The sequence below is a fragment of the Perna viridis genome, chromosome 2 (assembly GCF_037379345.1).
Source record: "Perna viridis isolate PV_CMFRI_1.1 ecotype Kerala chromosome 2, ASM3737934v1, whole genome shotgun sequence".
In the NCBI taxonomy this organism is placed as follows: domain Eukaryota; kingdom Metazoa; phylum Mollusca; class Bivalvia; order Mytilida; family Mytilidae; genus Perna; species Perna viridis.
In genome coordinates this window covers 14,090,270-14,107,347 of record NC_142446.1, presented here as the reverse complement: position 1 = coordinate 14,107,347, position 17,078 = coordinate 14,090,270, and the positions used below count along the sequence as shown (strand labels likewise).

Genomic DNA, 17,078 nt, shown 5'->3' with positions numbered 1-17,078 from the left:
AAAGTGTCAGTATTTGAGAGGTATACAGCTGTTCAACAGTTTGAAAATGTGCATGCAATAGTTGCATGGGGAGTGGCTTAATGTCTCATATCCTTATAAATCTGAAACAGTCTGAAAAAGATATATTTACTCTGTAAACAAGATTCCTATGCATAGCTATATGTCCCCTGCTGCCAAAAAAAAAAAAGAGTTGAAGTGCAAAAGCTCCATAACTCCTGTAAAATTCAAAATTTGTTGGAACAAAATTGTGGGGCAATATGGTGAGTATCAATCCTACAAAATCAGAACAGAATCTGTCGAGTAGTTTTTGGGGAGTTGCGGCCACAAAGTGTTCCTATAGTGACTAGTAAACTGTTAAATGTATAAATTCAACAAAGTCCCATAACTTCTGTCTTATTTGACAAATCAAAATGGCGGGCAATATAATTAACTACATATGGTGACTTAGTCCTAAAAATTTGAACAGAATCTGTTGAATGGCTTTGGGAGTTGCCACAAAATGTTCTTATAGTATAATATGTATACATTCAACAGTCCCATAACTTCTGTCAAATTTGTTGAATCAAAATGGTGGTACAATAAGATCAACTACATACGGTTATAACAATCCTACAAAAATTAAACAAAATCCACTGAGCAGTTTCTAAGAGTTGCATCCATAAAGTGTTCCTTCAGTGTAGAATGAACCAACTCAACAAAGTTCCATTACTCCTGTCAAATTTGTTGAATCAAAATGGTGGCAAAATATGATCAACTACATATGGTGACTACCAATTCTACAAGATTTGAACAAAATCCATTCAGCAGTTTCATAGGAATTGCATCCACAAAGTCTTCCTAAAATGTAGCAGGTACAAAATCAACCAAGTCACATAACTCCTGTAAAATTTGTTGAATCAAAATGGTGGCACAATATGACCAACTACAAATGGTGAGTAACTATCAAACAAAGTTTTAAGAAAATTTGTCAAGTGGTTAAAGAGGATTTGCGTCCAAAAATGTGAGTGTGTGGACACACACCAATATTTATATGTCCCCTTCTGCAAAGCGACAGGGGGACAAATAATCTCAAAACAAAATTTCTGAAGGAACACACTGACAAGAAAATCATCAAAAACAAATTAAGAATAAACTATGTCTATCAATTCTAACAATAACACCTTTTTCCCCCTTTCAGCTTCTTATATTCAAAGGGGACGGGATGAAAATCTCCAAAACAATATAGGGTCCTCCACAATGTCCCTAGGAACAATGTTTTAAAATAAGAAATCGAGTTATCAGAAATACAGGAAAACGAGAGTTAGCAATGCCAAAAATAACAACATGATACTATTATGATTATGTCCCCAAAGTTTTTGGGATCATACAATGAGCAGCTGATAAAAAACGAGAATTAACTTAATGCTGTATCTATCTTGACAGAATTATTGCAGCTATATGTACTACAGTAAATTACACAAACTAAAATTAGATCAGTCAATTGTTCCATTAGGATCTAACATAACTCCATTCTATTTTCTGTTCTGATTACCTTTTCAGAAACTTAGAGGTTTTCTTTTTGAATGATTCTTTCAAATATTAAAATCTTAAACCTGATTGGATGATCAGAAAGGTTATCAGAACAGAAAGTAGAATGGAACAATCAATAGATTTTATTTGAATAAGATTGCTATACATATGTATTAATAATTTTCAGGCACATGTATCTGGTACAATGAATCAAAACAGAGGTAAAGACCCAATGACTTAGAACTTCCATATATGAATTAGATTGCCATAAACACACAAGCAAATCATTATAAATTCATTCAGCCTTTACCTGTTAGAAGAACGTTTAACATACTTGTAAGCAAATAAGGGTTTTATGCATTTAAATATGAGTAAAAAGATGAATTTTTGTGTCATATCATCTTAAAACTACCGTAGTATCATCACAATATTTCATAAACACAAACCCTTTCTCCTTCGTCCTCCAACATTTTCACTTTCTTTTCCAAAGTCTGAATCTGAAAAGGGTTACAATGAAGAAACAATATACAATTACTGGTATAGAAATGGGCATATATACAATCCCCTACTGCTTGGACAAGTCCTATTATATAACATGATAACTATATAAACACTTACATATGTACATTTGCCCCTTGAAACAATTAGGGACAATTATCATAATCCTGTTTTGGTACAAGCATTTTGAAGTAAAATAGGTTTCAGTCAATATAGACATGAAAGAAGACCAGATCCATTAGCCTTCCAACGAATTACAGTATAAGAAATCCATGTATAATATGCATAAATACATTAAAATCATATTACTCCTATAAATAACTATTATGTTTAACAAATATACCACTTTTGAACTAAATCTCATCAGTGGTCTCAGAAATTTGGACAAAATACTTATTCTTTCCATAAAATACAACAAATTTTAATGAAATCCAAACAGTGGTTCCTCATTACTAGGTCCCTTTCTCAGGTTGAGGTGAGTAACAAAATAACCAAGCTATATTACATAAATATAAACTCACCTTTTTGATGACCTCAATCAGGTCCATAGATTTCCTGTGGAATAATTATAAAAAATATTACAATCATTCTTAAATAGTGTCACAATTTAACATATGAATATACTCTGAAAAAGTATCATTCAAACTTGAGGCTCTAAAGAGCCTGAATTGCTCACCTGGTCCAAAATAGTCTTTTAGCTTTTGAAAGCTGGACTGTTGACCCTACTATACTATTGTCACAAGAATCATTTGATCAATACAGACCATCTTAATTATCCACCTGATTTCCATATTATAAACAAGTAATCAAGGTTAACAAGATTCTAGTGGAAATCAAAAGAATGTAATCCAGCGACAAAGAACAGACAGAGAAAACAGACATATTCAACAAAGAACATAAAATGACCAAAATATTTTGTACAAAGTAACATAAGTAAATGAGCATCGGTAATCGAGTTATTTCCACAAATTCAATCTTTAGGACCTGTAACTAATTCATCCATTAACAGATCTTTCCGAAAATTCTGGCTTAGGTTGATTTCTTTATGTTGTGCAATTTCACTCCTTACCAGATTTTAGCCAAATCAAACAGTTTTTGAGTTATTTGCAAAATTCTGCAATTTAACCCCTGTAGTTCTTTTAGTAATAGTGGCCAAGATCAAAAATCCCCATGCATGGATTGTTAAGTATACCATAAGAAACATTCAAACAAAGTTTGGTTAAAATCTGTCTGGTAGTTTCAATGGAAAAGATGTTTGAAGGTTATTAATGACAACAATGATGGTAATAGCTCCCAAGGCCTTAAGGCCAATTGAATTGTAAAGTAGAATTGATAGTGCCAAAAACCTATTAAAAGCACAAATGAAAAGCCACTTATATTTCAGGACAAAGTGTTTTTTTTTTTCATAAGAAAAAAGAAAGCTGAAATAGTTTTTTTTTTTATTTTATGTTGACAGTATGAATTATGGAGATGTAAAGCAGTTGCATAAAAAAAAAACTTTAAACAGACTAATGCTTCATCAAAGATTGTGCCATACTGACTTGATTTTAATGTGTAGCAATTAGAACAGTAGTTGAAATATATTATTTTTCAATTAAAAACATATCTATACTGAATCCTCATTTTTTTTTATGAATTGAAGTCACCTACCCCATCACAAAAATATTTAAAAATAAATAAGTGACTATTTTGCTATTAGTACACATTTACATCTTGAATGTAAAATGAATCATACGTAATGATGTTTTCAGCTTTTATTTTTATTTTTTTTTTTTTCATATTTTATCCTAACAACTGCTTGTGGAATCTTTCACTTCTACATAACGGTAATAGTTATAATGGTTGATAACTTTTTATCAGTGCCTTACATATTAAACTCACTCTGATAAAGTAACAGTAGAATCCAAACTATCAGATACAGTAGTATCTTCACCCAATCCATCACTTGATGAGAACATTTTAGTAGCAGCATCTGAGTCTAAACTAGATCCTATTCCTGATGAATTTGGTGGACTTATGTTAGTAAATTGAATAGGTCTTGATGAAGGATTATTTTCTTTTGCAGGAGTTGTAGAAATGAGATTGATCTGAGTTGAACTTGTAACTCTAGGACTAGAACATCTTGGTGATGAGTCACTGGATCGAGGAGAGGAATGAGCATTCAGCATTGCTTTTCGCTCCCTAACTCCAACAGTTATTGTTTCTTCTTCACTGGAGTCTTTAGATAAAGTCAGTGGTGTATTCACCTCAGCAGAAATTATATTCTGTTGCACTGAAGCAGTACAGGGATTCAATTTCACAGTTTTCGTAGAAATATCTCGCTCTGGAAGATCTAAAGGACTAGCATCTAGTTCAGTCAAATTCTTAAAAGCTATATCAATGATACTTTTTCGACGTAATTCTGACACAGTATTTTCTATTTCTGTGGCTATACCTTGAATTTTAGGGTCACTTAATTCATCCTTATTAGAGAGGTATGTAGGTGAAGTGGAATGTTCTGTTAATGAGGAATTGGAAATTGACTGGTCCTGGGATTTTTTATTTTCTAAAATTCCCGATTTACCTAGAAGTATGCTTTTTGCTTGATCCAAAGTCAAGTCATTAGAAGTTTGTCTCTTTGCCTGAGTAGCACGTTTTAAAAACACATCTTGTTTATTTTTCTTATTAAGTTCCTGTTTTGATTTAGGTAGACCTGATGGCGGTGGCATTAACTCTTTATCACTTTTCACTGACTTTGATTTTGAGGAATCTATAGGTGGGTTTGAAGGAAGAGACAACCTCCCACTTCTTAGTGAACGACCCTCACCACGTGATGATGATGAGGATCGAGGAGGTCTCTTTGGAGTGCCAGTTGAGTATCGTTTAGGTTCAGTGTTGATTTCTAACAAATCAGGAGTACTATTAGATAAGTTGAGTTTTGTGGAAGACAAGAGATTGGTCTGACCACCTTCATAATCTATATCCAATAAATTTGGAGAAGAGGAGTAGAAGGATTTCTTTTTTGAAAAATCAGTTTTCCGTTTTGAACTTGATCCTTTTGGTTTTGCAATGTCACTGCTATTTGACAACTCTGAACTTTTGGCACTAGATAAATTTATATTCGATGTAGATGGAGTTTTTGATATTTTAGCTTTAGAGCTCTCTGTCCTTTTCATGTAACGCTGAGTTGAACTTTGAGACTGAGATCTAAGTTCACGTTTCGGTGTTTCATTTAAGTTTTTTGTACTTTCAGACCTTCCAATTCTCAGTGTTGAAGGCCTTGTTGATCTCTTTTCTGATTTGGAACTTCTTCCCGAGCTTGAAGTTTCACTACTGGTTTCAGAATCTCTATCCCAGGCTGGAGATGCTAAAAAATGTAGCGTATCAGTTACTGAATATTCATGGAAAAATTACTACATGCTAAAACTCCCTTTCACCAATTGTTAATAAAATCAAATCAATTGTTCTCTTATGAAGTTTAAAACCATAACATGAACATTCAAAATTTGTATGGAATTCTAACTGATCTGATGACCTCTTGTTTAAACCACTTACAGTTTGAAAAAATTAGGAAACTACTTTTGTGAAAAATCTGCAGTGATCACCTTTTAAGGTTCTTTTAAAATTTACCTGGCTAGTAAATAAAACTGAACTGAAAATATCCCATAATAAGTAGCACAATACTGTCATTTTACAACAAACCTTAAAAAATCTGTTAAACTGAACTTTTTTTTTAATCAATGTTAAATACACTTCTATAATAAATACCATCACCGCTATTGTAAAGTAAAGCATAAGGAGCCATACAGTGTAAAATAATTATATTTGTAAACAGAATTTATAAATCTCTGGTCTACATAATTCATAAATTAATTCAACTTCCTGAAATTTTTTTACAGTTTGACACTTACAATAATAATAAAAGGGAAACTAATTTTAAGATCATTGACTGACTCTAACTGAAAGGACTAACATGCAGCAATGGAGAATCAGATGAAAAAGAAGGGACAACACATACAATCATAAATTAACATTTATAAAAGCAATTTCAATTCAATTAATTCATTTTATTATAAATTTCAAATCAAAGGTGCTAACAATAAAGCAAAACCAAACTAAAATCAAACTGAGAAAAAATGCATCCACTATTTTCCATAAAACCTATTACTCTTTCTTGTAACTGGTAATGGAGATGCAAGCTTGATCCCAAATTGATTTCTGTACAATTTTCAAAACCCAAAACCCAAAATTGGTATAAAAATGGTATTCAAATTGTGAATATTTAACAGAAATGACATTAAATGTATCCTAACAGATTAGTGGTGGGACAGCATCACAATATTGGAAAGATGCTTGTCTGTCTTTCAAGGTTTAGTCTACTTCTTTTTCATAGTTTGTTAATGTGGTTTGTTTATGCTCCCATAGATAGAGACCACTTACCAAAAACTGCACTCTAGAAATAATCTAGGTTTTCACTGAAAGTAATTTTCCAACCCTTACTTTGGGGCTGATTTTGGGCCTTATTCCCAAAGAGAAATATCCTCTAAATTTCCAAATTTCAGCAGTGAAGTCCCAATTTAGCCTTGATACATCATCTAAAAACTTGTACATAATTAAATTGGATATTATAAGATGTCTACACTACTGCAATTGTCCTTATCAAGGAATTTAATTAGAAATTATTTTCAGAATACTGCAAAAATAACTCCTGCCCTCATGTATATATATTTTTTTCCCCAAAATCACAATTTTCACATACATTTTTTTTCCAAACAGCAAGGACCCCAGGCCCCTCCCCGAAAGCAGTAAGTACAGTAAATCACTGATTGAAAGGCTTCGAAAGTAGTGCATGATGAACTACAGTAATTGCATAAAACATCAGTAGCTCAAAGTCCTTGGGACTGCTCAAATAATTTAGTTATTCAGAGGTTATGTTTTGTTTGAATTTATAGACACTAAATTAACTAATTTGATATCTTCAAAATTGTCTTTTTTGCATTTAATTTCATTCGGTCTTTTTCACTCTGCACACTTCAAAACATTCTCAAATTTTTAAAATTAAATTTAAAGTGTTAATAAACATGGTTTCAATGGGCTGTAAAGGTCGAGACATTGGTGTGTCAGATATTGGCATACATCAAAGTCCTTTATTATCTATGTTATTACCAATGGGTTGTAGAGTTTGAGACATTGGTGTGTCAGATATTGGCATACACCAAAGTCCTTTATTACATATGTTAAACAAAATCATTTCAAGATATTCCTGGACACCTATCTAAAAACCTTCATCATGGTGTAAGATCTCATAATATCATGCATGCAAGATTATTAAATATATGTGGCACATCAAATTACGATTTACGAAAGGCATATTTATAAATGTTACATAAGCATATGGTTGTGACCCTAAAAATTCTGAGCTTTCTGAGGCTGAAACAGATTTAGACTACAAAGAATTTTTTTCAATTTCAATAACTCTTAAGATGTTGCTTTTTGGTCTCCAACAATTATGGTATTGATGAACATAAATTCATCTTTGAAAAATTAAATGTGTACATAAGGTAGAAGACAGTTTACTTTACGTCATTAATGTTTCCTAAAAATATAGTTATTTACATTTAATTGATAAATGCCCACCTAGTCCTCATCACTGTAGGTTTTGATCACTTCTTGTCAAAATTTAATTATGAATAACAAATTATTTTTAAATTGAACTGAAAAATGTTCAATAAACAACTATTAAATTCATATCAACTTCCCCATTCAAGAGGTGGCTAGTATCCATGGCTGGTATCCAATGTGTTTCACACAATCTTACTTGGGAAATTATAGGTATGGAAATTAACATTTGTTACTATATACATGCACTATGTTCAATGTGCATTTAATGTGTAAAATGGAGAGGATTTCACCAAGTTAAAAAAAATTGTGCCAAATCTAATTGTTATCTAAAGAACAATAAAACATGTTCATACTAATCAAAGGTTATTCAGCATTGAATATATAGATTTATGCTTCATCAACTTGATACAACTGCAGAAGTTGAACCCTGAACAGTTGGGGCAATTCCAAGCTCGATACACCTCAGAATTTTGATTGCAATTAAATTTTTGTCAGAAAAAGAATTTGAACAAAATTACAGTGGCTCTTTTTTGACCTCTTATCCCTCAATAAGTACAACCCCAAAAATCAATCCCAGTCTCCCTTTGGGGGTATGGCACCTTTGGTACAATATCAGAGATCTATTCACTTTCACTCACGTTATTATCTGTACATCAGATGAAAAAAAATTTTTTTTTGCCACTTTTTGACCCCTCATTTTAGTTCAAGTCACAACACAAAAAATTGATCCCATCAATTCTTTTGTGCTATTGCACCTTGTACTACCATTTCAAAGGGTTCACTCATTTATAGTTGAAGTTATCGTTCCAATATCAGGAAAATGCTTGTTTTTTGGCCCCTAATTCCTTCACCATTTTAGTCACAACTCTCAAAATCAACCCCAGGCTTCCTGTTTTGGTATAATTTCATACAGATCATTTCACTTATACTCAAATTATTGTCCAGACATGAAATGTTCACGGATGACAATGAAGACAGCATCCCAATTATGGGACTGCAATGTTTTTGGGGTCATATAAAATTTGGTACTTTAAAATCTATTTGAGAAATCCCTGGTTTTTGATGTATCTGAGTTCAAAGGAGTTAAGTTTACCTTCAGGTAAACCTTCTTGCAACCTAAATTCAATGACTGTTAACAACTGTATATTTTTTCAAAGGTAAAAAAAGATGTTTACCACTAAAAAAATACCAGTAATTACACAAGAGTTAATGGTGAAGCTATAAATCCAACAATGATTCTACAACTAGTCTAATATGTAAGTAACACAAGATGTCTATAAAACATGTGTTAAAAAAACACACAAAGCAATACTACATATAATAAAAAAGTGTTAAATCAAACATTGGTATGAAGTGTTACAAACATAATAGTATAAGGTAAGGTTGCCAACAGCTGATGCCTTGTCAAGATGCCAACTTTCTAGCTAAACTCTCCACAAACAATTCCTTGATGACATGCAGTGGCAACTTTACCCTTTTTAGATCTACTATAAGAAGCAGGTGTTGGAATCTGACTACGCCACTGAAGTCTGTGATAGCCAGAACAAGGTGGCAAATTAGTTTTACCAATGCTTTTTCTTATAGGCGTGCTAGGCGTGGATCTACTTTTATACAGAGGTGATTTCTCTTCTATTATTGGCTGCTTAGGCAAATCAAAGTTTGACCAGCTCATTCGTAATGTATTTGGAGTTCTTGGGCCTTTAAATGCAATGTAAATATCATAGAACTAGCATGTATATATATATATATATGATATTGGAGCAAATCAAAATGCATTATATGATTTAAGTTTCCCATGCCAGTTGGTCTACACCATGCCCCAAATTAAAGGATACAATAGTAATAAAAGACTTTTCCTTCATGAATATTAATGGGCCAAAAAATTCTTAGTAACTACAGCAACTGTTAAATGCAATATAGAAACATTCAAAATTTCTAAATTACCGTTGAAGATGAAGTGTATTGAGACTAGAAAATGTTACATGAAATCAGTTCAAAATGTGAATCAATGAGAAGCAGTAAGACATTAACTAACTAGACTTACGTTTAAATTGATCATCATCTTTATTTGGAAAAGTCTGAGTCACTGGTGTATCCTGGAAAAAAAGTAATTAATAACTTCACAAGGAGCAGCTTAAAACTACTGTAGGAGTTCAACCCTGAAAAGTTGGGGCAAGTATGGACACACCATTCAGACTCTAAAATTGTATTGTGATTTAATGTTTGACACAGGATAAGATTTTGGCCAGAATCAAAGTGGCCTCCTTTTGGCCATTAATTCCTAAATGGTTTAAGTCATAACCTTCAAAACCAATACCTGTCTTCTTTTAGGGATACAACACCTTGTGGTACAGTGCCATAGAGATCTATACATTTATTCTGAAGTTATTTTCTGGACAACAAATGGCTAGGGACATTTTCTGAGGTCATATACAAAAAATATGCTAATTTTCACAAATGTAAAATGGTTTGTGACATAGTGTCAACATATCAACCCTTTCATACATCGTTGAAGAATGACAAATTAAGTCAATTCTATTTTTATCTGAGTATACTTAGCATTAAATAATCATCTGAAGCATTCAAACTTGAAATAAAACCAGAACTTTAAGTTTATTAACAGCTACCAATGTTTAAATTATCTAGAACAACCTGGTGAATCACATCATAAAATGACATCTCCCTAAAAATGTGAATTGTTAAAATCTGATGACATCTGAATCCAACATCCCAATCTTAGCAATGCCAAATTGGTTGTGATTTGAAACCATTTTCAGTTGATTATATGACCATACTACCACCAACTTTCATGGATAATATTCTTTTGAATGTTAATTTTTAAATTTGTGAGAATTACATTTCTGCCAATATAAAATTAGAAAAATCAAATATTTGTCAAGAATTGGGGGTTAGAGACAAAAATGGCAAAATTACAATGTGATTTTTCATAAGGAAATATAAAAATTCTTTTTAGTTAAGCATAAAAACCCTAAGTACTGATGTTTGGCTTTTGTAAAGAGAGAAACACATAACAAATATAAAGAAAGACAACTTTACCTCAAGCAAAAAAAGGTTAAATCCATAACAAGTATGAGATGATGTCAAGTATAATTTTATACTTTTAAAAAATAATTTAGTTTGATTTTTTTTTCTCTTCTGGGCAAGGTAGGTTATTTTCCATAAACTAAATTCATTAACATCAATTGGTCCACAGTTCACAATTCAAATAATTAGACAACGCTTTGATGAAGGTAAAAATCTGAATTTTGAGTTAAATGGATTAGAAATTAAATTATAAGGATCGTTTTCAATTTTTGACCAGGTCATGCTTGCATAACCAACTTTGGGACAGTTTAATCTTGTTCATTTGTTCAAGCGTCAACTGCCCCCAAAGTTGGTTGTTTCGCATCGCCTGATTAAACAATTTTAAATAATACATAAGCTTAATTACTAATTAAATTATGGAGGATCAAATTAAGGTAAAACCTTAATGTACAAGTATGTAACATACAGTTGATGTCCCATCAGTACAAATTCGCCATTATAATATGGAAAACCTGACCGCAAACCATAGTGGTGCACCGTGTTGGGATAGATGCCACGTTCCTTGCACGTTAAAGAACTCTGCTGTGGTATTCGATAGGAGTAGGAACCTTTGCGCTCCGCCACAGGAGGCTAAATTGCCCGACCTTACCCATCCCCCCTTTTTTTAGTGGCAATCAAAATTTGTCGACCCTGTTGTACTTGTGACCCATCCTTTTTTTTATCATTTCATGTTCATTTTATCATCCATTTCATGTTCATTGTCTGAATATAGCTGAAATATTGCTGCTCGGATGTTAAACCCCAACAAACAAACAAACAAACAAATTTGCCATTATATCAAACAACTGTGTATGAAAACTTGCAGAAAAAAAAGTGATCAAAAATTCAAATTTATGATAAAATACTTTGCAGGGTACAGCTTCATCCAATTGTAGAGTTCAAACCCTGCACAGTTAGAACAGATATGGACAAAACATTCGAACTTGATACAGCACTTCAAAAATTCAGTTACATATAAGAAATAAGTTGAAGAAATAGCTTATTTTGGAAACCCCTTTAATACCTGTGCCTGCGTCATAACATCAAACATCAATACTAACATTCGCCTTATGGTTTGGAACCTTGTTAAATTTTATCATGATCCACCAAGCTATATTCAAGTTCTGTGTCCATGGACAACAACAATAAAGACACAGGCGGCAACAAAGCCTTACCATTACATGTCAACTACATTTTTTGGGAATGTTTAAAAAAGACTGTAACCCTATAAGTAAAACAGAATACCCTCTTTTATTGAAGAAATGTGTAATGGAAAAATACCTGGCCGGGGGATGGCAAATCACTGTCCACATGTTCTGAGTCTGGACTATCATCATTCCAAGCCATCTACAAGAGCATAAATAATCAGACATATCTCTATACCACCCATCTTTTGCAATAATTATTTTCTACCTTTATCTATTCAAATCAGTTCTCTATATACAGACTGTCAGACTATCGATTGTGTTGACAGTACAACGTAAACTATGTATTCTATTTAATGGAAGTTTCAGCTAGTACTCAAAACATTCAACGTTTAAAAAAGAAATCTAAGAGTGATGACTCACTGGTGATACCCGCCTTTTCCATCATGATACAAGGAAAATTCAGGCTTTTTTTTGGTTTGGCAAAAAAAAAGTAGATGTCACAGGAGCACAAAAAACATAAATGCATTACAGAATAACTGACAGACGTATAACAGTATGCCTCCTCTCCTCAGAACGGGAGTATAAATATAAGTCATATCATGTTTTAACAATGCCTTATATTTTAATTTTATCTTTCGTGTCGACTAAACAAATTATAGAGCTGATTTTATTTTGTATGTGCGAAAATTAAGCAATCTGTGACCCTTTCATTGTTTCAGATAGTTTAAGTTACAAATAGAATAAGATGTACTTCAATTTTTTTCCTTGTCTCATCCACAGCCTTGGCCATATCAGATTTTCTTCTTTGGAAGGACTAAAATCAAAATAGAAATCTATAAATCATTAAGTAAAACCCATTTTTCATTACACATAAAATACACATACACATTAACACTAACACATATATGACATAGGAATGATTGTTGGAATGCTGTGTATTCTGTATTAATTTCTTTCAAAAAATTACAGAGAAGTTAAGCAATGGATCTTTTCCATATCTGTTATGGTACTTGAAATTTAAGCCCCAAACTGCAAAACTGGCTATTTTTTAACTTTTAAGGGTAGTAACTCCTGATAGAAGTGTTTTTTTACCAGTTAAATCTTGTGTTGGGCTGATTGAAAAAGAAAAAAAAGGCACGAATCTATCTAATAAGGAGTCATCCTACAACTTTGATCCAAAGGAGATTTTTGAAAGCCCTATTATAAGGATCATTTCAAGATCTAAAGGTTTCTATCTATTTTTGATTTTCTAGTTTTATCAACAACAAAAACAAAAACAAAAAACAAAAATTGTGATTTTTAATTGCCTTTCAACAACTGAAAGTTTGTTTTTTATTTTACGATGTTCACCATTTTTGACTAAAGTTTGGTTCAGGCGAGCTAATCAAAAAAGGAAGAAAAAAAAAGACATATACACCCAACACCAAAAAAAATCTTGTAAACCAACAATGGCAATAGCTAAACTGAAGAGATGATCTACAAGAATGTATATACTACAAACATAAAGGGTGGTGGCCATCAAAATAAGTGCACGTTTAAAAGGACATGAATACAAAACCACATTACACTACCTTGGGTTTCTTTATTTTGAAGGTTTCCTTAAATGCTTTCAGTTCAGAAAGCATGTGCTGAAAGTACCAAGTTGCACCATTTCAGAATTGGTATTAATTTCATGTAATAATATATGACAATAACTTGAAATAAGTTGACAACAATTACTTCAATAGCAGTCTTGTTTCAGTTTATGTCCTATCGTAATCATGAGGCAACATAAACTGAACCTGTACAACAAAATTTGAGAGATAAGCAGTGAGTCTTTCACTGAACAAATAACCTTTCATGATAATAAAATTAAACTTTGTTGTTCAATAAAATTAAAACATCTAATAAAGTTAAATTTAATTTGATAATTTCTACATGGCAAAATGTGTTAGCTATCATTATTCCTATTTGGTGAAATCAAACCTTAACATGCCATTGTTCATATAGCCCATGATTCCATTACCAATGCAATTCTTAATTATTAGCGATTTGACTAAAAGTCTTAATATTACTTAAACTTCAATTCTGCAAACCTATCTGCTAGTCATTATTGCTTCCAACTTTTAAATGAATGAACTGAAAGTATTTGTTCATTTTTTTTTTTTTTTTTTTTTTTTTTTTCAGTCAATAAAAACACAATGATTGATAAGAAAACAACTCGGACTCAAGAATAAAACTCTTGAGAAAATGGCTGATCAAACTGATTTTTTCTTTTATAAAACTTATCAAAATTTCAATGACTCATTACAGCTAATCATGATGAAATATAACAACATTATTGGTCCGAAGCAACAACTGAGACGGTTTACACCATTTGGTCAGCTCACACAACCAACAATATGTATATATCAAAGTCAAGATAGTTGTACTATACTGAACCTGTATAAAACAGGAAACTCAATTCTAAGGATTTCTTTAGTTTATTGATTCTAACATGAAGGTATGGTATGTTTACACCACTGTTGTCTGAACAAAGCTACTTACATCATACCAGTTATCAGTTTTCTGTACAGCAATACTTCTGAAAGAAGCCAATGGCATATTCAAAGGATGGTTTACCATACAAACACATATAACTAAAGGAGAATTGTCAAAATGCTGATTTGGTACAGGCATTATAGAAGAATAAAATGCTTCACAGGGTACTGCTTGAAAAGACCACAAAGGTCGCACCCTGAACAGTTGGACAAGCATGGACACACCATTTAAAGTTGATACAACACAGCTGATATCCAATACCCCATGAATAAACATTTGCCATTATATCAATCAACTATGCATATTCAATTGTATTTTGATAGCAATTGAATATTTGAAATAATTAAAAATCTGATCAACATCAAAGTGGTTCCTTTCTGGCCCCTATTCATGAATAGTTCAAGTCACAACAAAATAAAAATCAATCATAGCCTTCCTTTGGTTTTATGGCACCTTGAGAAACCATTTCAAAGAGATCTATTGTCAGGACATAATGAAAATGCTTGTTCTGGTCTTTTTGGTATATAATTCCTAAAGGCTGAAAGTTACAGATTAGAAAATCTATCCCAGCCTTTCTTTAATGTTATAGCACAATACCCAAGTAAAATTATTGTCAGACCATCATAAAAATGCTTGTTTCTGGCTCCTATCAGAACCATAACTCCTAAATGGTTCAAGTGAAAACCCCAAAAAGCAATTCCAGCTTTCCTTTTGTGAAATGACACCTTGGGATCCCATTACTATGAGATCCTTAGACTTAAATAATTATTGGGTCCTAAAAATGTCTACGGATGCGCAACAACGATGAGAACATCATACCATTATCTGACTGCAAAAACATAAGGAAGACAGGAATGAAAAAAAAAAAATAAATTACAAAGGTTAATATTAAGCCCTGGCCACTTAGGGGTAGGATCATGAGAATTTGCATCCATGAAGTATTCATGTTCCATCATGCACACCAAAATGACATAACACCTGTAGGCCTGGAATGTGTTGGTGGACCAATAAAATCTGAAACAATAAGGTGTCAAACAATCCATCTGAATTTGAACAAAATCAAAGGCTAGGGCACAATCTTCTATTAGGTTCCTTCCATTATGTTAATGTGGGGGGAACCTACATTCAGGGATGATTTTACAAGGTCAGTAAACAAGTTAGAAATTGGCAAAGTTGGAAGTAAATATACAATAAAAAAAAAAAAAAGAAATTGTAACGGTAAATTCCAGATTTGAGAAAGTGGAATTCTGCTAAAAAAAAAATGTCTGTATATTCAAGGTAAAAGCCGAAGTCTGCAATTCTTTATGAACATGTATTACAGAAGTATTATGTCCAGCAATACTCCTGATGGAGAAGGGGAACAGCGCTTTCACTTGAATTTCTGTTTTGCTAACTTTTTATGCAATCAACTACCTTGGATTTTTGGACTGAAATCTTGCAGACAAACTCATTCTTAAGTCTTGTCCTCCATTTTGCTTCTCAAGGTCATCTAAACCTTTTTCAAATCTGTCCTTAGGAATAGGTGAAAAAGCAAGATTTTCAAAGGTGTCTTGTAAAAACTTTTCCTACAAAAAATAAAAAATATCAGAAAATTACAATGGCTATCGATAATAAATACACATGATGACAAACAACACTTAAAAGTTTTAGCTTAATCCAGTCATTGGTCTCAGAGGAGTTGTGTCCACTATGTAGTTGGTGAACATACATACTGACCAGACAATTAGTAAAATTCTTCATATCTTGTTGCAAACAAAAACTGACTGCACAATACTTCAGTAAAGTCTTGCCAAGTAGATTCCATGTATGTAGGCAACTGTTTGCAGGTATAGAAGGATGGCATCAATAAGCTCCCATTGCTTCTCAGATAATAACATGTCCTGTGCCCTTCAATGTTAATAAACTAAATAATAAATTACCCTTCTTTGAGTTTTCTGGAGACCTTCATCAGATGGAGTAACAGGATTAGAAGAAATAGATTCATCTTCATTTTCTACATCATCAAAAGACACAGGATCTGTAAGGTCTGATTCTGTAATTATAGCATTAATATCAGTATGTCACTTACATTTTATATTTCATAACATCTCATGAAAAGCCAGTGTTTAATTTTGTAGCCACCAGATTCATCAATACTGAAAAAAACAGAAATCTGATGGCAACATTATTTGATCAAGCAAAACAAAAATGATTAAATCCTTTTTCATTTATAGAAGCGAGAGATTTTTAATGCCTTATCAAAAGGATCAATTTATAAATTGAAAGTCTCTTTTCATTTATTATGGTTTTTTCAAGATATTGGCTAAAAAATGCTTTGACAATATCTCACGTGAATCTTTGGCCCAGATGAACTAAGAAGCATAATATTTACCAGCATCCTGACTTTTGTTGGTCAAACTTCGTCTTCTTTCTTCTGCATAACCAGGAAAAATTGTGAACTGGCTATGAAAGTGAAAAAATAAAAATTCAAGCATAGTATAATTGTTTTGTTATTTGGTTATTCACAATTATTAACTGATCATTATGTTAATGCCTATATTACATTTGATTGAAATGACACAAAACAAATATACAGAGAAGCTTACATCTAAAGGAAAATGCAAGAAAAATGCAGATGGTTTTCACTGGTAGGAACCAGATCTATTATTCTATTTGGTTTTTGTCAAAAACTTAATAAAACCATTTAAAAGCAAAGAAATAAATATTACATGGACAACA

The 17,078-nt window shown here is 32.2% G+C and overlaps 1 protein-coding gene across 4 annotated transcripts in view; it reads right to left on the bottom strand.

Moving 5' to 3' along the window:
• The window catches only part of LOC148623737 (uncharacterized), an 83,737-nt gene that overhangs the window by 8,864 nt on the left and 57,795 nt on the right, over positions 1-17,078 (bottom strand). For 2 of the 4 annotated variants that reach the window (XM_088565800.1, XM_088565804.1), the window contains 12 exons: positions 16,732-16,802; positions 16,280-16,392; positions 15,774-15,925; positions 14,367-14,403; positions 13,412-13,468; positions 12,592-12,654; positions 11,974-12,039; positions 9,653-9,704; positions 9,175-9,306; positions 3,889-5,353; positions 2,529-2,562; positions 1,956-2,006 (listed from right to left, as the gene is read on the bottom strand). In XM_088565800.1, the coding sequence (XP_088421926.1) occupies positions 1,956-2,006; positions 2,529-2,562; positions 3,889-5,353; positions 9,175-9,306; positions 9,653-9,704; positions 11,974-12,039; positions 12,592-12,654; positions 13,412-13,468; positions 14,367-14,403; positions 15,774-15,925; positions 16,280-16,392; positions 16,732-16,802 (2,293 nt within the window). The remainder of the gene's footprint in view (positions 1-1,955; positions 2,007-2,528; positions 2,563-3,888; positions 5,354-9,174; positions 9,307-9,652; positions 9,705-11,973; positions 12,040-12,591; positions 12,655-13,411; positions 13,469-14,366; positions 14,404-15,773; positions 15,926-16,279; positions 16,393-16,731; positions 16,803-17,078) is intronic. The other 2 variants (XM_088565803.1, XM_088565802.1) reach the window with 2 other exon arrangements.